We start from the raw sequence: 24,081 nt of genomic DNA on the forward strand, positions 1-24,081 counted from the left end.
CATGCGCACAAACATATTCGCAGCTGTAAGGGTCTTATGCGCTCTCATAAACGCCTGTGCGCATGCGTGAACGCGACGCATGCGCAGAAAGTTTGTAGCTTTGAGGTCCGGATTATGGGTGTCCGAATTAACGACTTTTGACTGTATAACGTAATCTGTTTGTTATGTAACAGGATAAGTATGTTATAAGTTTGGGAAGAACTTTCCTTTCAGGAAAGAAAAGAAATAAAAGATTGAGCAGGGACTTTTCATTCTTCTAGCCTCTTTTTCTAAAGATAGCTCTCTCTTTTTACTTTGTGCCATTATGTAATTATCAGAAAGGCATCACATGCTTTCAAAAGTTTCATAATTTGTAAAGCTGTGTGAATATGCGAGTAATAACATATACTTGATATAATGCTATAAATTTTATATTTTTGGCATTTACTTAGTATATATACACATTTAGAATATCATCACATGAAATTTCCTCCTGAAGTAAGAACAGAATAAATAATATTATTTGTACTATATTAGAATTATTGAGTTAATTTTCAAAACCATATTTTTATTAATATTTGAGAAAAACCATAACTAATTATACTTATATGTATTATTATGCTGTAAAAATCAATGCCCAAAAAGTCTGCAGATTTCATACTCTAAATGGTCAGTGGTTTCACTTCTAAAACACCACCCTCCATTCCAAGGTGTGCAACATTTTTTTCGATATATTTTACATTTACGAAGCCCGGAGGTACTAGTTATGAATTAATTTCATTAAAGGCTGAAAAGCTTTCAATGTGCCTTTCAAAGGGTTAAGAGAAAAATATTCGAAACTATTAAAACAAAGTTATTTCTGTAACTTATCAAAAAGTAATCATTACATATAATTTATGGGAAAAAATTCAAATTGGAATATCAAAAATTTAAAACATGCTATTAAAAACAAAAAAAAAAAAAAAAAAAAAATGAAAATGGAAAAAAATAATTTTAGAAATTTAATTTTTCTATTAACACTTGGCATGCGGGTATACTTTGCCATGAACTTAAGGCGTGCAGAGGCCGTTTTTTCGTGAATCGCGCGGAAGTATGGTTATTCAGGAAAATCGCAGTAAATTAAAAACTACTTCGTTTTTATGAACGAAACTTTTTTATTATACACTTAAATATATACTGTATAATTATTTAACAAAAAAAAAAGACTTTTTAAATTTTACACTGTATTAAAAAATATTTTTTCATAACAAGTACAAATAGAACTGATAACACGTTAATAGTTCTTTACAGTATGGTACCATTCAAAGCATTTTCCTCTATGAAGAGGAACACGGCAGAAGATAGATATGAAACACATATCACTTTGCACTTTTTTTACTGCGCACACGCGACATCGTCTTTGTGGACTTTTCTTCTTCCCGGCAACAACAATTTTCTTCAATACATATTTGCACATACCCATGGACAATCTTCCAGGAGAGTCACGTTTTGATATCATTTGCTCTGGTTCCTCAGTGCTGATTTCGGGTAGTTCATCAGTAACCCAATGCCGTGCGATGTCGTGCAAAAATTTCTTGTATTTTATATTTTGCGTCTTTGTCAAATTGTATACTACATATGCCCTCATCTAACGATACTTGTTGTTTCGGTTTGTAAATGTTATTGAATTTTTCAGCAAAATAATTTAGTATAGGCCTGATTGTAACTTGATAAGTTGATCTGATCGATTATTCAGGCCTGAAGTTACAGTCAGGCCTGAATAATCGATCAGAATCGTCCGTGATGTCTTCATTGTTATTGAAATGCCAAGCCCTCCATATTTGGAGAAATCTATCCCTTGATATAGTTTTTGAAAAAAAATGGTGTACTTGTGCAGACATCAGTTGACTATAATCATCTCGGGCGTCTTTACGAACTTGTCCCATGAAAATAATAAGCCCCAAAAATTTTTTCATCTCCGGAATCATAATATCTCTCCATTTCATGTTTTTGGGAGATATTTTGAACCGATTCACATTTTGATAATAATACCTGTTTGATTCCGCGACTAAATATGCAAAAAAGTCATCGCCTATAAATAAATTTACTGCATCAGCTGTGGATTCAGGAACATTAGCCATATTAGTTATCCAAGGATAACCCAAAAACTCTTCAAGGTCAGGAGGATTGCCAATCGATGACCATTCATCTGCTTCTTCATCAGAACTACTAGAAATTCTTCTTCGGACGAACACTCGAGAATGTGGAATAATGTCATCGTCACTTTCTTTGATATCTTGACTTTCAGAATCACTTTCATACAAAAAGTCCGATAATCTGTCAGTGCATATTTCTTCATCACTATCTTTGTCACAACTGTTCATTTTATCAACTTATTTAATCAATAATTTAAAAAAATGAAGCTTCAAATTGAGAAAACGCAACTTGTACTTTCTGGAGCTAAGAATTTGATTGAAGATGAAATAACTCAACAAAAGACCAAGTAACTTGACAATCATAACTTCTTGAAAGATAAAATGCAAAGTGTTGCCTAGCAATGCAAACAACACCCATATAATGTCACACATACATATAATTATATGTATTTAATAGATTTGTGGTGGTTAGCGGGTATCTACCACAAATCTACTAAATATGCATTTTTACATGACCTGCGCTCCAGTGACAGACTGCAAAAATACGTTGCCCGCATGCCATACGTATTTTTACGTGACCCGTGCTCCAGTGACAGACAGCAAAAAAAACATAAAAATACGTTGCCTGCATGCCAAGCGTTAAAATTTCGGTACTTTTCCGTTTTGCGGGCGCAGGTGATAAAGTCGCCAGTAATGGTACAACTGATGCCATGCAGAATATCCTCGCTGGTAACCTTTTATGCCTCACTTTCAAAACAAGTCGCAGCCATTTCTTATTGGATTGTTTCTTTCAATACCGGCATATAATTACATAGAAATTTTACAAAAAAGTTCAATTTTATGCCTTAAGGCCATTCGCTGTAATTAAATGAATTAGGGTGTAATCAAACTGCTCACCCGAAGGTGAAAATATAGAAAGGCACAGTCAAGGGCTAAATTCATCAATTTTAATGAGAATGCACTAGGGAATTAAAGCATTGCGGTTTTACATAATTTCTGAGTAAGCTATTCGTACGAATTGAAATAATTCTTGCATTTAAACTTCTATTCCAAATGAAGATTTTACTTGAAATTAATGTAGATAATTACCGAGAAAATTAGATTTTTGTAATGTAGTTTGCATGAGATGGGATGGATGAAGAGATGAGACAGATGAAGATAGATGAAGACAAAATTAAGGCTATCCTAGATATAAAACCACCAAAAATGATAAAGAATTAGAATCCTTCCTAGGAATGATTATATATGTTTCTAGATTGATACCTAATGTATCAGAATTGACATCATGTTTAAGACATTTGTTGAAAAAAGAAGTTATCTGGAACTGGAATGCAGTACATAAAAAAGCATTTAGAAGACTAAATGTCTTAGTAAATAAGCCAATTTTACAGTATTATGATACAAACATGCCAGTAGTTTTATCTGTAGATGCATCTCAAGAAGGACTAGAAGCAGTCTTACTGAAAAATAATTTACCAGTAGCACATGCATCTAAGGCATTAACAGATACACAGAATAATTATGCTCAAATTGAAAAGAAAACTTCAACTATTGTATTTGCATGTGAGAAATGTCACCAGTATATATTTGGAAAATATATTACAGAGGAAAGTGACCATACACTGTTGGAATTAATTTAAAAAAAAAAAAAACGTTAAATAAATGGCCAGTAAGGTTACAAAGAATGTGTATAGCATTACAGCCGTATCAGTGTAAGATAAAATATAAACTAAGAAAAGAACTTTTTATAGCAGATGCATTATCAAGATCATTTATTCTACATTGCTACTCTAATAATTCTATATTACAGTTATTAATAATAATAATAGATACAGTTACATACATTACAGTTATAAGTTCAAAACTCAATTCAGAGTACTGAGATATCCATGACAGCTTTGCCTTTTAGATGCATTTTACAGTGTACTGTCTTTAATATTCTTAACAGTTCTAAGTGCAAATATTAATTGTACTCTGTAATACTGTGAAGAGTTGTACAAGCATTTTGGGGGAACATTCCAGAACTGTGAAGTGTTTCATGTGATAAAATTCATTTCATCAAGCTATCATTGGTTCTGTGTGCATGAAATCTGCCATGAACCCATACGCATTTTGGTGTGAGGAGTGGGGTTGAATGCTGGTGACAAGGGTGATGGAGCAGCAATTAAGACAGTTAGCTAGTGGCAGCCTTTGCTGCATTCAAATAAGAGATTAAAGGGATAGTGTAATCCAAAAAAGCAGGGATGAAATCTGGCCAAGAACAGATGAAAATGGGTCAAGAAAGATGGAAGGAGTCATCAAGTAATTTCAAGAAAAGATTAAAGCAGGTAAAAGAGGAAATAGAGATGCCCCCAAAATTCCATTGGTTGAGAAACTTCCCAGGGCTTTGCATCTACGATAGGAGATTTGTGAAGGACTTTTCTTATGTTGTAAGCTCCCTTCACAAGCTGACAGAGAGCAAGCAAAAGTGCTGATTAAAAGAATGTGAGGATCCATTAAGCAAACCGAAGGAAGCTTTAACATCTGAGACAATCCTGACATATCCTCAGTTGGCCAAACCATTTATTCCTGACTCAGATGCAAGCAATGAAAAGTATCGACACTATTTTGTCCCAAGAAATAAACGTTCTAGAATGTGTTGGAGCAAGTGTGTATCTAAGCCGGAAAGGAATTACTGTGTCACCAGAAAAGAGTTCCTTGCCATAGTTAAAGCTGTAGAATATTTCCATCATTTTCTCTACTGCAGAAAATTCTTGCTCCACATAGATCACGCATTATTGACATGGCTTTTAAATCTCAAGAATCCCAAAGACCAAATTGCCAGACTTGCCAGACAGACACAAACACTTCAGAAATATTACATCACTGTCATCGGAAGGGATCATCACATGGAAACACTGACACCCAGTCTAGAAAGCCTGCCTAGAAAGCTGCTGATACTGTTCTAGGGTCAAAGTGAGATCTAAGCTGATCTGATTGTACATCAAGTTATGAATTCAGCATTGTGTGACCCAGACTCATACAGTCACAAAAAAGTCAAGAAACACCAATTGGAAGATGGTGATATTAAAACTGTGATTGATTTAATGGAATCTTCAAATAGAAAACCTACCAGGCAGGGCATTTTCATCTCAGTAATATCCTACTAGGCAGGACATTCCTAAGATTAAATAATACTTGGCTCTCTGGTACTCGCTCTATATTTGGAACCACATCTTGTACCGAAAGTTTGAATCCGATAATGGAAAGGCATTCCGATAACAGATGACACTTCCAAAATCCTGGATGCCCTTAAAGAACTATATAGCAATCCGACTGGGTGCCACTTCAGAATAATGAAGACTTTGCATAGAGTTTGAGAGCACTTCTACTGCAGTAATGCAAGGGCTGACGAGAAAAAGTGCTGCCAATCTTGTAATGCCTGAGCAGGTCAGAAAGGACCAAAGAAACGCAGCTGAAGGAAGCTGCAACAATACAATATAAAAGCGCCTTCTGAACATATCACCTCTGATATATTGTCACCTCTGCAACAAACTGCTAGCGGTAAAAAATACATCTGTGTTAACATTGATTACTTCACCAAGTAGCCTCAGCTGCAATTAAAGAATTCTGCAAGCTACTTAGCATCAACAAAACCCAAATGAATCTTTACATCCTCAGTCAGATGGCACGGTGGGGAGGTTTTACCGAACCATCCTTAACACTAGAACGGCGGGAAAATCTTAACTTCTGGAACGGCGGTAAGGGGCCACTTTAACCCTTCGATGAAAGTACTGAAATTGTAGTCATTAGCTTAATTAGAAGCAGAAAAGATGAAAAATATGCAACCGCCTTCGCTGGGAATCGGACCATGGACCTCTGGAATACCGGCCCAGCAAGCTACCATTATACCACGAAGGCACGCTAGGAAAGTGGGAGAAGTACCTTATATACTCCCCTTTTAAAAAGGGCGACTAGGGTTTCAAGGGACTTAGTTGCCAAATCCTGGGTGCGGAGAATCATCATCCACAACCCTTTTAGTTCAGGTGCTACTTTAGAGACGTTAGGATTTTTTTGGAGGCAGAAAAGATGAAAAATATGCAACCGCTTTCGCCGGGAATCGAACCACGGACCTTCTGGAATACCGACCCAGCGTGCTACCGTTACACCACGAAGGCACACTAGGAAAGTAGGAAAAATACCTTATAAAATAAACAGTAAAACAATTTTAAATGCCATACATTGGCACAAATATGTACTTTATATGTATTTCCTAATTTATATTTAATATCACATGGTAATTTATTGACCTTTTAAAATACTGTAAACGTATCGAGTACATGGCGATCAATTGGATCATACTACAATTACTCAAGTAACTCATTGATTTGACATAAGAATTGATTTCAAATAAATAGTTTCACAAAATAAAACTAATGTTAACTAAAATAAAACACAATTTATATAATAATATTTTCTATGTACTTACTTGGAGGATGTACTCTCTAAATCCAGAAATGAGAAATGTTCTCTGAAAATTCAGTTATATCACTATATGTGTAGCTGAATGGAATATGTAAAGCATTTTGTTTCAATTCTATTTAATGTTTAAAATATTAGGGATTACACATACGTATTAAGAATTAATGCAGTTGATACAAAAATCATTTTTAACAATTTTTCCAGTGCATTTTCCACACACAACTTTGGAACAAGATGCACAATATTCTTGAGATTTGTTTCCATTGCATCTCTGTACCTGACACTTTTTTCTCTTTATATCAATTTTCTTTACATGTGTTTTTTCTTCATTGTGCCGACCATAGTTTATTTTTTGATTTTAGCATTTCTGCAAATTTAATGCTACTAAAATAGTTATCTGTGGTAATATTCCTCTTTTTTTTAGATGTGGCTCCATTAATTTTATGACAACACTTTCAGACAAACATAATTGAGGATTTGCTGTTTCATCTTTTCCTAGACAAGGAAATCCATTCAAGAGGTATTTAGTATCAATGTCAACAAATATCCAAAATTTTATTCCAAATTTGTCAGGTTTATTAGGCATATATTGTGTAAATCTGCACCTAGCTTTAGATGGAAATAATTGTTCATCAACTGTAATATTTTGTCCTGGCCGGTAGCAAATTTTGCAGTTTTTAACAAATTTGTTCCACATGTCTGATGCAAGAGAAAATTTATCAGTCTGTAATCGAGTAGATCTTGCAGTCTTCTCATTGAACCTTAAAAATCATTTTATTTCTTTGAATCTATCTCTTGATATAGTTTCTTTACAAAATGGTATTCTCAATGCTTCGGACCACAAGGAATGTAAATATAAGCTCTTTGCTCCTATTACTCTTTAGAGTCAGTTTCCCTTAGAAAGGCCTCCATGAAGGCATCCCTCCCCTTAGGCAGATAGCCCTAGTGTGCTTTGCCATAATTAAATACACCTACACCAACACCTATTACTCTTCAAACATACAAATATCAGAAAACGATAGGTAATATATTTTAGCATATGATTCTCAGAGCATAAAGGAAAGGTGATAATGAAGATGCCATAATTCATATGTACTGAAATACTGATTTGGGATTACCAAGAAAACATCTGTCCTAACTGTTATCACCTGCAGTAAGTAAGCTGAACTAACAAACGAGAAAATACATGTGTAAAATAAGCTATTTTTGAAAAGAAATGTAAGCATGAAAAACCCTGCATCTACCTTCCTTGCAGTATTTTCTTCAAATGAATAGATAATTACAAACATGCTTACATTTCTTTTCAAAAATAGTTATTTTCTTTTTAAAATAAACTATTAATGTTTTTCATGGGTTATTTGACAATGCCTTGAAGAGAAAGAAGGCTAAAAGTAAAGGGATCAAAATGACCCCCGTCCACCGTTCTAGGAATACATGCCAATATTTCAAACACTAACAAACCTAGAATACTGAAAATTTTTTTACAAATATTTGTTATCTATTTAGGAAAAGTCAAAAAATTCCAAACAATTTCTTCCAATAAAACAAAAATATTCAATGGTCAAAAGTGTTCAGGGGTCAAAATGACCCCTACCACCGTTCTAGTGTTAATAACCTCTGGCTGATGGTTTCCAGAAACCAACAGAACAGGGACCAGAAGTTACAACTGTTCTTACTAGCCTATCTCAGTGCTATCCATGAGACTACTGGCCATTCCGTATCCCAGATGTCCTTTGATTCATCTGACCTTGTTATCTCTTGTTTGGTCTCCTGATGCACCTTCATCACCAGAGGAAAACATTCAAAATTCTGCAGGCACGGTTTAAAGTGATGGACAATTTTGCATGACAGTGAGCCAACTTGGCGACAGAGAAGATGAAGACCTGATACGACATTAGAGCTACAGAACATTGATTCAATGAAGGTGACAAGGTGTGGTCATGGAATCTGAGTCAATGGAAAGGTCTTTCTCCTAAATTACAGTCACCTTGGGACAGTCCTTACAGGTTCCTAAACAGCCTGTACGACATCTTAGCTCAGATCTGTAAGTCATCAAATTCTAAGCCTAAAGTCATTCATTACGACAGGCTGACCCCTAACTACTATAGCCATTGTATGTAGTCCCCACAACTTATATAGTGTAAATAGTACACTAAAACCATGGCACTATTTGTACATACTTTATCAAAATTAAAGCATAATGACTTAAATAAAACATAACTGATACTTAATGAAAAATTATTAATAGAAATATGTACAAAAGTACAATTAGTAAACATAAATTACGATGCTTGGCCATTGATTATTCGCAAAATATTGAAATTAAAACCAAACTGATACAAAATTGGAAAATGATGGAAAAATTAAATCATCTCTTGAGTCCAAAATTTTAGTTTAATATGGTATATGGTCACCTTGGACAGATATGCATACCTCATATCTTGATTTCTTGGACTTTGCCAATGTGTTAATCATGTCTTGTGGAATTGCATGAAACTCTTCTAAAATAGCACTTTTCAGTTCATGGAGGGTCCAGAGAGGAATCTGGTGCCCCAAGGCATCCCACACATGTTCAATTAGGTTCAAATCATGTGAGTAAAGTGGCAAATCCATTCGAGTGATATCTTCTGTTTGCAAATATTCTGACAACAAATATGCTTGATAAGGCTGAGCATGTCATCCATTAGCAAAAACTCTGGGGCAACAGCAACCCTAAACTAAATTGGAATTCCAATACCTCGTTCACATATCTCCGAGTGGCTATAGAACCTTCTTGGAAGATATGCGACTCAATGCTGCCATTTGTCATGATTGCTCCCCAAACCATCAAAAAGTAGTCATGGAAAAGAGGTATTTCACAGACAAGGGAAGGCAAGTTGTATGTTCCTTCCTCTCTCCAGATCAAAACATATCTACAATCACTATTCAGAATATATTTGAATAATACTTGGGCCCAGTTATCTTGGCTCCACTGAGCACGGCAATGGCACCAGTTTAAGTGGGCCCCTCTAAAATCAAGTGAGTGGGACACAAACCATTGTTTTTCTTGATATAGTCCAACCTCGTTAAGCCATCACTCAGCAGTAGAATAGCTAATTCAAGTTCTTGTGGCAGTGTGAAGGTCTAAAACTGAACCTCTTGTAGTCGCTTCACATTTTCCTGGAGCCAACAATGACCAAAAATGGTCTTCTGATGCAGTTGTTGCTCTTGGTCGCCCTTTACTAGCCTGTCTATCAACAGATCCAGAGCTTAAAAAGGGTCTCCAACTCTTGATATGACACTTTAAGGATATTTAAATCTTGGGTGACTTTTATCTGTGTTTGTCCTCCCTTGATTCTACCAATTATTCGCAACATTTGACCTTCACTTAAATAATGCCTTTGAACCATAACTACAAAATACTGATCACTCTCTGAAACAAATTCACTTTAAATAACACTACACATGAAAATTCCAACATGCATCCACTGTGCACCACATTTTCAATCACCAAGTTTGCATGTTTTTGATGCTAGCATATGCATGAAAGTGGAATTTTGTGCTCATTTGTATTTAACTAACATAAATAATTACAGCAATGGGCACTGGTTGTAACATTAACTTAGTGAGCATATTTTTTTCTCATTATCCTTAATTTTGATGACCAGTGTATAAAAATCCGTAAATTCATGCATACATTCATCAACTAGTATTTGATTTGAAAATATTGTTTTAGTATTGTACTGATTTTTCTTTAGTTGTAAGTATGGGTTGCTGTCCATTGATTGTACTGCATGGGATGGGTAGTACAATCATATCTACAAATGGGCAGAAAGAGGCAATGTTACGAATTTTGTATGTATGTAAATAATTTTAGTGAAATTACAATATTTATTTTTGGATAATGTAACCAGAGAATCTAAAAAGTGAAGCTTTGTCAGAAAAATAATACAGGGGCAAGTCCTAACACCGGTTGAGAGATTGAATAATGTTGAGAGATTGTCAAACGTCGAGGAAATTTGCGATCATGTGGTGACACTTTGGTCTGGTCCAAGTATAACTGTAATGGGCACTGTAATTCAATAACTGTAATTGATGCTATATGTATGTAGTTGTAACCGTATCTGGCCATCATATGTCTTCCAGTAATTTCAAGAAAGGAAAAGTACTAGAAATCTCTCAGCTAGGAGAAAATTATATAAGACTGGGAAAAGCATCAATTTATCAATTTCTGAGCAGGTGTTAGTTCAGAGCTGAGTTTGGAGTATTAAGATATTCGTGACAGCTTTGCCTTTTAGATGTGCCTTTATTACATTGTGTTTAACATTCTTAAAAGTTTGAAGTGCAACTACTGATTGTACTCTGTACTACTGCTGTAGAGACATTAAGTTATTTTGAAGCAGGAGACATGAAAAATGAGCTATGCCCTCGCCGGAACTTGAACCACGGACCTGTTGAATACACATCGAGCGTGCTGACCACTACACCACAAAGGCATGCTAAGGAGGGAGAAATAACTTACATACTCCTCTTTTTAAAGGGCAACTGGGGTTTTAGGGGATCCATTCGCCAAGTCCTAGTGGTGGAGAATCATTATCCACCATTTTTTTTCAGTTTGGGCACCACTGTAGAGACTAATAGGTTTATTTTTAAGCAGGAAAGATGAAAAATGAGCAATGCCCTCACCCAGACTTGAACTACGGACCTCTTGAATTTGTGTTGAGCGTTCTGACCACTACACCACGAAGGCATACTAAGAAGGTAGGAGAAATACCTTATACTGTGAAGAGCTCTATGAGTATTTTGCGGAAAATCCCAGAACTGTGAAGTATCCTTTTGATAAATTTTATTGAGCTATCATCAGTTCTGTATTCACTCAATCTGTTACAAACCCATATGCAGACAAAATTATGCTTGACACAGAGAAAACCGCAAATGCCACCAGTGTCTCCAGCATTTTGTCCAAATTCACAGTAAAGCTATGCTATCTCCAAAACACTCTTTGCTCAAATAGTAATTTGATGATGGTCATATGCATCATGATATGAATGACAAATACATGAGACATGAATATCTGATAATCAAGAATTGCTTATGCATGTCAATGTCACATTTATATCAACAGGACTTTTTACTATAACACAACCATCATAGTCTACATGTAGATGAACGAAACAGCATTTACAAAAAAAATGTGTTGACAGACTACTAACTGCTATATTTACTTTGCAAAGATGTCCTTTTCCGTTAATTTTTTGTGCTCTACAGTTTTCAAATTTGTACTTTTTTGTCTCTTTCACATTTTTCAGAAAGTAGACCTAATCTGCAGATTTTGTAATTGCAGGTACTTTCATCAGCATCATCTGCTAAAGTTTAGTCACTTTAATAATACATGAATTCCATAGCTTCCATTCATGATTCAAAAGTTATTCATCCACTTTTTACATTTATCTTACTTTATTGCTGAAAATATCAGAATAATAAATATAAGAAAGGCAACTAACACATACCGATATAAATTCTGTGAATTGATCGACACCACGAATAAGATGAGCATGTTCTTGTTTTGAAGTGTGCAACAACTTTTTAGGCTCCTTCAGACGTGAGAGATAGAAAGGCATCTCTTCAGTGCCATAGAACACAAACGACCAGTTTGTAAGCTTCCCTATCAAAAGATTTATAATAATTATATGTGTTCATAAAAATTTTCCTCATTACATGCAATATTTAAAACATAATAAATATGTAGCAAAACACTAATAAAGAAATAAATGCCAGAATAATTAGTCTCTTACAGATTGTGCTCACCAATAAGATGGTCAGAGATACTCAGTTACATTTCCTGTATCTGAGAAATCAGCTGCTTATTTCAGATCTCATTAAAACGAGGCAGCAGAACTCATAAATGTGGCCTATTTCCACTAAAAGCTTATGATCTGATTTCTTCAGTTTTTATATCTATATACATTTTTTTTAAAAAAAAGAGAGAGAGTAGAAGACATTTTATCACATTTTTTAAGGAAAGAAAGCCATCCTTGAAGTCTTACAAAAAACATCATTTGTAAATTCTCTCTCTAAATGAGACAACATTTACATACAACTTGAAATACAGAAAATAAAGAAGATGTAAAAAATTAACACAATTATGCAGAAAATTCAAAAGATATTTTATACATATGGCAACGGTAAGTTATCTCACATCTATTTTTACATCAAATATAAACATGAAAAAATTTATCAAATTAAACATATATTCTTCAATTTTGATGTTAGAATTCCCACCCAATTTGAATATTCTTTCTTGGTTTTTCCACTTGACATACAACATACATGAACTTGCTCATCAGTGAGGAGCTTCTTAATGTAACCATTAAAGAGGCTGCTTATTAATAATAAAATTGAGAAAAAAATCTGTACTACCACAATACTTTTTACTGCACATAAGCATACACTGCAAATCTACAATAAATCTTGCATGACTTTTACGTATTTGCTAATGGCAGTAACTCTCAGTTACATTTTTATGCACTTAAATTTGTCAGAGATTTCATTCAGACCCATCTCTTCTCAAAAATAACAGCCCGGGCGTAAGTGGCCTGCACCTTCACAAAGATGGAACTTGAAGAAAGCAATCTTCATCAGACTGCAAGCAGTTTTAGGTTAAAGCACTGCTATGTCCAATTTTCATTTGCTTCACTAAATAATTTATTATACAAGGGGTTTAAAAAAAACAAGCCTCCTTAATGGAGAATTATTTACACAAAGGATAAGCATCTTTATAAAAGAACAGTGAATTTGCATCAAAGTGCTCGCATCTTAAAAAAAAAAAAAAAAAAAAAAAAAAAAATTTGCTGATTTAGCCTCAATCTGTTGAATATGAAAAAAATATGGATGTTCACAAAGACGCAAAAGTTCTTGTCTTAGTTGCTGTGAACTGGAATAATGCTATGGCTTATAATTATCAGAAGGTGACTCAAACACTGAAATGATATTATTCCAAAATAATAAAAGCATCTTTAACTCAAGTCATATTCAGTTGCTCAAGCTGAGAATAGATTTACATAAAAGGAGGGTTTGTCGATAATATTTTTAAAACTATTTATGATGCTTTAGATGACACGTTAAAAGTTATTTTATGATCCTTGATTGACACAAAGTTATTTTATGATCCTTGTTCTGCACATCATTGAATTTTTCAATCTTTCTGCACTTTCACAGATAAAACCTGAAAATTGATTTTTAGGCTGCCTGGATGAAACACAACAATGCACAATTTTAAATTACCCCTCTTGAGTCGCATGGCCTTTTTGATTCTTTTCATGAAGATCTGTATTTAAACAGCATCTATTAGCTAAATTTATATAATTCTTATTTTAGTGTCTTTTTTCATAAACTTTCATTTATTAAGATGATATTTATTTCATTAAGAAAGCTATTCTAGTACTTTAATTTATAAGCTAACATATACCAAGAGACAAATTCCTGATGGGATAAAGGTAGTCATACCACTTGGGGTTTAAGTAAAAAGCATCCTTATTATATAGCAGATTTTGCATATAATCAATTTTGGGAGCATTTTACTCTTAAAGAAAGGGGGCCTATGACTGATTGACCTCAAAATTGATTTAAAATCTTTGCCAAACTAAGGCTTTTTGCCTAATTTTGAATAGAATTTCTCTTTTATAGAATTTCTCTTTTTCCTGCCTAATTTTGAATAGAATTTCTCTTTTATAAAACAGAATACAAAATAAAGCAAATTAATATTTTATAATAAAATTCAGATATTTGCCTACTGGAAAATGAATAAATGCATCTGAGTCTATCAATAGTGAATGTATCTTTACCAGAAATATATATTAATATTTCAGAATTTGAATGTATAAGTAGACCAAAACACAGGACTTTATTAATGAACACTTATTGACTACAAAGGCCAACCAACAGCCGAGGTATAAAGTCACTGAACAGTGGTAGTCGGTCCCAGGTTCGAATCCCAACAAATAGGTTGGCTGTATGGGCGCTTTCATGGTTTTCTCCATGTGTAACATGTATAAGAGCCAGTTTTCCTTAGAAAGTCCTTCATGAAGACATCCATTACCTTAGGCAGATAGCCCTTGAGTGTTTTGCGATAGTTAAATAAACCATAATAAATACACAACTAAACCACATAAAGGGGTCAAACACACAATATGCTTGTAGAGGATTCATTAAGAAAATACATCATCTCTGAAAATTTTGCTCTGAAGTGACTCCCAATCAATTAGCCAGTCTCAGTATTTATGAGGCTAATTTTTTAGAAGCTTTACGTATATTCCAGGAATTTTTGAAGGGTAAAAAATCTTCCTTAGTATGCAGTTCCAAGAAATCACTTGGAGATATATTTCCAGCAATGGTAATTATACCATGGCATGCAGTTGAGTATGCATGATAGACTGTCATCTTGCTCAGTATCTCTGTCCATCTCTTGTTATAATAATTCTGAAACTAGTAGTAGCAGATGTGTCCTCTGCTACAAAACTGAGCTCAAGAAATATCCATTCAGAATATAATTTCCGTTTTCTTATTTTAGTTCTACTTCTTGTTTCTTATTATTTAATTTCAGTATTTTTTATTTATTTTAAATCTAGGGGGCAGTGGATCCTTTGGGAAGTACACACTGGAACTCTTGAGAAGTATAGTTTGGAAACCACTGCTGTAGATCTTTTTTGATTTGATAAATTCAATTATTCTCATATTTCTTTTTGATTCCCATATTCAATTTCCCCTTAGAATTTTATGTGAACAAAATTTTTATATGAAATATAATCCCATAATTTGAAAACATCTAAGAATTTATATATATCATATTGATGATGAATGGCAAGTTTATTTGGTATGTAAAGGTCCACATCATATAATAATAATAATTACATGTTGATTAAAGCTGTTTTAGTAAATATGCATTGGTTATTCAAGTTAAAAGAAAAATTGGGCAGTAATTATCAATGCCTTTTAAGAATAGTTAAAGAAAGAATTCCAGATAAACTTCAAACAAACAAAGGAAGAGAATTTACCAGAAAACAGACTCGTAAACTATTTAAGGATAATAAAAAAAAACAGTAGTTTACAGCCGGTAAGGCAGAAAAAAGTGACAGGTAAAAGATTTAATACAGCTTTAAAAGTAAAAATAAGGAAATATTTCGGAGATTTTTTTTAAAAAAAGTGGATGCATTGGCTAAATATACTCATGTCATAGGCTATAAAAATTAATCTTGTTGAAACAAGTTAAAAAGCAAATGTATCTCTAATTTATAAAAACTTATTTAAAGAAAATATCGTTAAAAAAACTAAAATACAAGATAGTTTACATAGGTACGTTATGAAAATATTTTTAAAAAGTATATACTAATAATTTTATGATGAATTATTTTTCAAATACTTTAAAAACAAGAAAAACTTTATGAAAAAAACCTACTCAATTGGGTTTCAAGACTTTGCATCCAAAGATGACCCATCTCAGAATAGGTTATGTTATTTGAATATTGCAAGGTCTTGGAGGCTTTCTACATAAGGGAAAAGAACAGGATTAAAGGAAAGTGGCTCATATTCACATTACACATAGGAAAAACCACAAAAGCCACCTATACAGCCAGTTTGTTCACCTTGATTCAAACTACCACAATATTTGGATTGAATTACCAGATACGAACAAGTAGGCTACTAGTGAGACCCAGACCCATACAAACTGCTCTACAGCTCACAACTGATGTCTACTATAATGGGCCAGTGTTTTCTTCATAGACAATTCATAGACAAATCCAAGTTCAGTGTCATATTCAAATATAAATGCTTTTATATTGGAAGTAGCCAGGAGCATGAAATAATCGTACTAACACTATGGAAAATGGCTCAGACAACTGTGAATATGTGACACCATGAAAGGAATAACAAAGAAAGAATAGGCTACCATACATATGTTCAGCAGAGCATCTATAACAGTCCAGAGATTTTGACATGAAGTCTTACATTCACATGAGTCCTAATGCATTTTAGATGCTCAAATGGCTTTGTGATTTTATTTATCATGACTTTCATTCACATCAAGTAATTAGTTCATGAACAGTTTAATGGTACAGAGCAAATAAAGTGGCCGGAGAAATTGGGTGTGAAACTCACAGGAAACTTATGAAACACCATTGGAAGAATTATTTTACAACAAAATTTCATCCTATATATACCTGTGTCTTGAAGCCCATATTGACAAATGACAGGAATTAATTACGTGAATTCTGATTAACCACCTTCCTGAGAGTAAGATATTTCCCTGTGTTATGTATGTATAAGTTAAACAACACTTTCCCGAAGAGTGTATTTATTTCTTAGGTACTCACATTCTAAAATCTTGCTCTTACATATTATTTCAGTTTTGTTTCCTTCAAAACATGGTTTTATGTTGTATGTTCTTCATTCTTTGGCTTACATGTATGTATTTGATACTGTGTACAACCTTCAATAATTTTAATCAATTTATAAACAGTTTCTGAGAAATTTCATGCATGCAGAGATAATTTGGGTAATCAAAGTATATCTAATACACTGTGTAGCAAAGTAAAGAAGTTTTCCTGCTCAAAAAGTAACTACTGCACTTTTAACTTATTTCATTAATGGACAGGGCACACCAGTGGCCGAGCGGTAAAGACGCTGAACACTGGTAGTTCAGTCCGAGGTTCGAATCCCACAAACAGGCTGGCTTCATGGGCGTTCTTGTGGTTTTCCCCATGTGTAATGTGTATATGAGCCAGTTTCCCTTAGAAAGTCCTCTACAAAGGCATTCCTCCCTTTAGGCAGATAGCCCTCGTGTACTTTGCCATAATTAAATAATCCAATCCAATCCATTAATGGACAGAACCATAACTCTCTTCGGAATAGGCTCTGGCAACCATTGTTCCATGTAATACGGACAAAACAGTTTTTTAAAGTTTCATAGATATTCAAATACACCTTAAGCATTTCCAACTCTATGTTTCTGAAAGAATGAAGGCACACAAATAATGAATTACCTTTATCTTATGTTTTGATTCTTGAACAATTTTTCTTTGGCCATGTTAATATAGACACAACAACACAGAACCATAAAACAAAATTTGTAAAGTTTCATAGATATTTAAATACACTTTAAGCATTTCCAACTCAGAAACTGAAGCAGTTTCATGAAAGAACGAAGGCACACGAAGAGTGAATTACCTTTATCTTATGTTTTGATTCTAGAACAATTTTTCTTTGCCCATGTTAACTTTAAACATTTAATGCATCAGTAAAAATTCAGAAAGTGGTCTTCATCCCACCAATTTTTCTTATTCCTTATTTTAACTGAACCTCTTTCATTAACTCAAACATAGCAGATGAGGTTCGAATCCCGCGAACGGGCTGGCTGCATGGGTGTTTTCGTGGTTTTCCCCATGTGTAACGTGTATACGAGCCAGTTTCCCTTAGAAAGTCCTCCACGAAAGGCATCCCTCCTCTTAGGCAGATAGCCCTAGTGTGCTTTGCCATAATTAAATACACCACACCAAACATAGCAGATATATTCTGTTGTATTTATACCTGAAAAAAAAATTCTTGAGCATGTTTACGTCAGTGCATAGAAATAATTTAGTTCAGTGTACACGAATTAACTTGGTTGAATGCATTAAGAGGTTAACAGTATGAAGTGGTATCCCATTAAGCAATGATACATCAAGCTTTATTATCTTGGTGAAAATGAAAAACTTACTTCCAGCATTTCCAATCACTGTGCTATAAAATATTTCACATTCTTACTCTTACAAACCGACTCAATGAGCTACTTGATAACTTATACAAATTAAGCATGTTTTATAACATACGAGATACATATACCAATTTTCATACTCTAATCTCACCAAAAATAACACCAAAAACATGCGTAGATAACAAATATACGAAGTGATGTCAAAACGTTCCGAGACAAGATCTGCTTACCCTTCATACCTGTACACATTTACAGGTGTTGTGCTAGCTGACGGTCATCCTGATCTTTCATCGCCTTCAAATGAAGTTCTTCCAATCTTAAACTGCACATGCTGCTCAGAACACCTTGAATGACTCATTGCAGCATCGCTGTACACTTGGTGAATCATGTTAAGGATCTCTGTGGTGAATTTGCCTTGTTTTACACAGAATTTCAAGTTTGCTCGTCTGCTGCCCATGATGAAATCACAGATGTTGCAATGCATATGGTCAATATAGTGCCAGCTACGCAGCTTCCGATGTATACAGGACAATGCTGCGTGATACACTGATTTATGAAGGTCGATGCTCTCCATGTCTATGCATGTAACCTTGCACTGCTGTTAGCATGTTATAGAACTAGTTGCAAAACTTTTGATACCACCTCATACATATAAAAATTACAGCAATTATAATAAAAAGTATCAGCTAAATGCAGATTTTTTTCTACAAATTATAAATTATAAAAAACATCAGAAAAATACCTGGTATGTTTGTTACTAGGTTTCCATCATTAACTATGACAAGTTTCCAGTTTCCATCAGGATTTTCTCCCCAGAAATGAACAGACATAAAAGGCCAATCTTTGAAGCTTCCTTCCTGCTTATCACGAGGCCTTGGAAGTAAAATGTCTGAAGGGGTTCCAGAAGGAGAAATCAAAATTATACGTAAATTTCCCCGAGGATGAAAAGTAAGAGTTATTTTCACTTGCACATGCTCTAGGAACATAACAGGGTTCTTTGAATTTTTGCAAGAGGTATTCATGCTTGCTTCAAGTTTCTCTCCGTGACCAGCAGGTATAATTCTATAATATACAGTATGCTTATTACATTTTCAAATAATTTTTGGACAAAAGTAGACATTTATTATAATTTAATCATCATGCACAAACTTATAAGGCATAAATGATGCCTGTGAATTAAAAATGTTGATTGATTTGACCTATATTAGGTATTTTAAGCATGGCATTACTGGATATGATTTTTTATTCTGAATATGCAATGCTAAGTAAATTAAAAACCACATGTATATTGCACTTAAAGCAGACTTTCCTTTCATATACAACTACAACACACAATATTTGTAAATACAGCCACAGGCACTCCTTTTATTAAGGGTAGTGTCCAAGATATAGAATATAAGATTTAAGAACTAAAATTCAAAATACACAATGAACATTCATAAAACCAACATTCAGGTCAGTAATAAAGTTTGCACTTTTATGAGAATAAACAAGATTGAACTTTTCTCGGAATAAAAATTGTAGGTTGATAAATTTCTCTTTTTCAGCCTTTTTTTGTTCTGATAACATTAAATATGCAAAATAGTAAAAAGGAAGATAAATAGCTGATAGATATTTGTAATTTAACTTTGCTTTTAATTATGCTTTGAAACAAATACTTTTATTCATCCTCTTTTATTGGCCTGAATTTTATTTATATTAAGCAAAAGCACACATAAAAGTTAAACTCAATAGGAAAAAGCATAATGGAGAAACTTTTCAGCTATTCCTCCAAACCTGACATGAATAACTTATCAACTGTTTTTACCATTAATGCAATTAACGTTCATAATGTGTTTACATTCAAGATATAAGAATTTGCATGTTCTTATTTATTTTAAGCAATGAAATTATACAAACCAGAAAAATCTTATCATACTTCTTGCAATTCAGATAACATGGCTCCTCCCAAAAAATGTAATTTAATATCTAACAAATTTATGAAATCCAGCTTCTGTGCATATTTGCATTTTATTAGCAAAACTTTTAATGATATGATACTAATTGGCAATATGATATTAAAATCATTGGCTAACTTACTGACTTCATCCTTTTAATAGTTTCTTCATAGAACGTTAATAAAAAATATTATTTTTCAGTTACTGCTACATAGGATGATGCAAAAGAATATATTTTGAAACTGGGAAATAGTATCTGGGAAAGTGAAGATCAACACCAGTTTCCTACCTGCCTACAAGTAGTTCAGAGGTTTCAGTTTTAGTAACCGAGTTGCAATGGAATGTAGAGGAGGATGTGTGTGTGTGTGATTATGGCAAAGCCTCAAGGGCTATCTGCCTAAGGGGAGGGATGCCTTCGTGGAGGACTTTCTAAGGGAAACTGGCTCGTATACACGTTACACATGGGGAAAACCATGAAAACGACCATGCAGCCAGCCCGTTCGTAGGATTCGAAACTCCGACCGAACTACCAGTGTTCAGCAACTTTACCGCTTGGCCGCTGGTGGACCCAATGGAATGTAGAGTATCCTGTAAGCACTGTCAAGAAGTTCACTAGAAATACCAGTTCTGTTATTAGTACCCAAAATTTTTACCATTGTCAATTTAATGTTGCACATGATGGGATGATTCCTGATTTCAAGCAATACTCTGCTGGGTTGAATTATTTAGCATAAATGGATTGGTTACGAAGAAGATATCATTTGGCCGTTCCTGTACAGTCTGAACACCAAATTGTGCCAAGTGCATACAAACATCGGTTCTCTAGAATCCTCCACTAAGCATCTTGCTTCATCTTTGCATTTGTCTTGTCACTCATTATGGCAGATTTTATATGACAATTTGAAGTTCTATCCATACAAAATTATGATTGTCAAAAAGCTGCTTCAAAGTTATTTTGTCAAATGTAGACTTTTGTGAAAGAATGCTTAAAATTATTGCTTCTCATAATATTACAATTGATGCTGAATGATGAGGCTCATTTCCATTTGGATGGTTATGTCAATAAGCAAAACTATTGATTTGATGTAGCACAGAACCCTTGAGAATTATACCAGAAACTCCTCATTGTGCTAAGTTGTGGCATTTCAAAAATGGAAATTGACCTTTTGTTTCAGGGGCAGTGAGAGTAGTAGTGTAAACAGTGTCAAAAGCAGAAGGAGTAACGGTGATTCAAAGTGCTACCTCCAAATACTATTCAATTTTTTGTATCCATCGAATGTGGAAGAAACTTGGTTCCAATAAGATGGAGAGACAGCCCACATAGCAGGGACTACGATGTAAATTATTTGAAAAATGTTTTCCCAATGTGTAATCTGATCTCTTTACAATGTCCCTTGGCCTCAACACTCATCAGATTTGTCTGCTAGTCATTTCTTTCTGTGAGGTTTCCTCAAATTAAATGTCCAGCTCATAAACCCCATACAGTAGACAAGCTGAAAATTGCCAGTCATGAAGAAAATGCAACTGTCCACAAAGAAACATTAAAAAGTTCTATGTAAAACTTTGAGGAGTTCCAGTTGTATGTGCAACATGAAACATGTTATCTCTCTAATACGATCTGTCAGAATTCTAATGGATACAATTGACATTGTATTTATTACACTTTGGTATTATAGCAAAAAAAAAAAAAAAAAAAAAAAAAAAAAAATAGCATTTCTTTTTCAATTACACTAATAAATAAGCTGAATATTTCTCCAATGCACACAGCTGATTTTATCACACTTACCTTTTACCACACTAAATGTCCAAATCATTAATATCTGAAGTTATTATTAATAACATGGCACAACTATAAATTCACACTATTACACAGAAACAGATAGTTAATACCCAAAAATCTTATAACTCTTTGTTAAATTAGAAATCTTAACATTAAATTCATTAAATAATCAAGCATTCATTTATTAATGAGGTAAGTGGACAAGACACTAAATACTGACAGACTGACCAGAGCTCAAATCAAAGTAAACAGGCTGACTGCAATGTCATTTTCATGGCTTTTCCCGTGCGTAATGTGAATATGAGCCAGATTCTCCTTAGGAACATAGCATTCATGTGTTTTACTATAATTAATTGAAGAAATAAAAATTTATTCAATCTTTAAGAACAATATGGGAGTGTTGAAGGACAACTAATAACTTTTAACAAGAAATTAATTCCTCATCTACTCAGAATAAAGATGCATGAAATAGGAAAAGAAATACACTAACTTAAATCTGTTGCATAAGAAGGGAAGTAGCTTCTTGAATTACATTGTTCATTAGCAAAATCATTTCTATAAAAAGCCCAGTGGTTATTTTGCGTAAATCTATCTTTGTTTATTTTGATAACGGCCCTAAAATCGTTTTGTTTGGTTTGATTATGGCTCTAAAGATGCTTCACCAACCACCATTTTTGTGAAATGTTGTTTTTACTGAAAAGCAACATTTTTAAGTGGAAAAGGTATTGTTTTCAAATTCCAAGTTATGATCCTATCAAGTAAAAAAAAATATTAATAACTGTGAGCAAAAATATTATTTTCATGGCAGTCATGAATGAATGACTGAATTTAAGCTGTTATATAACTTGGAAAACAGATTTTTATTGCCTCATCTAAATAAGTTTAACCCTCCAAGCAGTGAGAGTTTGGCACTAAATCCCTGAAATTCTCCAAAATGCCTATGAGTAAGTTATATTTCTAGCTCACTTTGTACTCTTGACTGCTTTTTTGTCTTGAATGTGCATTCAACCCGAAATTAGATTCATCATGAGTTGGCAGACATTTTTGTGCACTGTGAATCGCAAAGTATCCTTTCAATGTGGAATTTTATAGATATCCACAACCTTTGGGCAGTCATCATATGCATAACTTTTGGAAGGATAAAAGCAGTTTTACTTTTCAATGCGAATACATTTCCTACCATTCCCATAGTTACACTGAGAACATGAAACAGACTAATTACAAACTCAAGCACTACTTCAAAACACACACTACAAAGACTACCACTGATATCACTGTAATGATTTACAGGCTATTGTATTTCTGCTATTTGGAGTAAATAAACTTTCCCATGGATCGTTTTTTATGCAAATCAACATAGGACAGCAAATATATAACAATAAAATTGCATCTACATGAAAATATGGAGAAAATTTTGGCATGTGATGTAACTTTACAAGACCTTTTCCAGAATCCAAAAAGAAAGTTTTTCAATTGAAATTGGTTTGCAAAATACATCCATGAGTGTTAAAATTTCATGCAACTATTCTTTGTGACGTTACAGATGGTATGTAGTCTAGAATTATTAAATAATAATAATTTCTGATTGTGGTACTTTTCATAACAGAGGCAATTTCATTGGAAAATTACTCTTAATTATTTCATTTTGAATATGCTTACCCAAGTACATAACCAGTCTCTTAGATTTTGTTGCTTAATGAACATGCTCATTCAATTGTAACATATTTGGATATCAACTTTTACTAAAGTGTTTCCACTAACTGGATTTCCCCATCTCCTCATAATCACTTGTTAAAAGAATATTCTTTTCTACCAGAAGCATAAACTCTAAAATTACTCTCTAACTAGTTTTCTTCTCAATTTTATCTTGAATAGTTTAAGTCATTAATTTTGAGATCTAGACCTTCCATTTGACACACATGCTCCATTTATTTGCAGAACCATTCTTTCTATTTCTATGTTTGATTATAGAGTTGCAAGGAAATATAAAAGCACCAAAAATCTATTTCTGTATCCCCTTCACATTTGAGTATCAACAATAATAAAAAAAAAATTTAATAA

At 33.7% G+C, this 24,081-nt stretch overlaps 1 protein-coding gene across 2 annotated transcripts in view; it reads right to left on the reverse strand.

Moving 5' to 3' along the window:
• Positions 1-24,081, reverse strand: part of Fur2 (furin-like protease 2) — a 234,229-nt gene that overhangs the window by 67,074 nt on the left and 143,074 nt on the right. For both annotated transcript variants that reach the window (XM_085806945.1, XM_085806944.1), the window contains 2 exons: positions 19,046-19,365; positions 12,065-12,219 (listed from right to left, as the gene is read on the reverse strand). In XM_085806945.1, coding sequence (XP_085663071.1) covers positions 12,065-12,219; positions 19,046-19,365 — 475 coding nt within the window. The remainder of the gene's footprint in view (positions 1-12,064; positions 12,220-19,045; positions 19,366-24,081) is intronic.

The sequence above is a fragment of the Stegodyphus dumicola genome, chromosome X1 (genome assembly GCF_044657685.1).
Source record: "Stegodyphus dumicola isolate Sdum_Otavi_A_Nest chromosome X1, ASM4465768v1".
Taxonomy (NCBI): Eukaryota; Metazoa; Arthropoda; class Arachnida; order Araneae; family Eresidae; genus Stegodyphus; species Stegodyphus dumicola.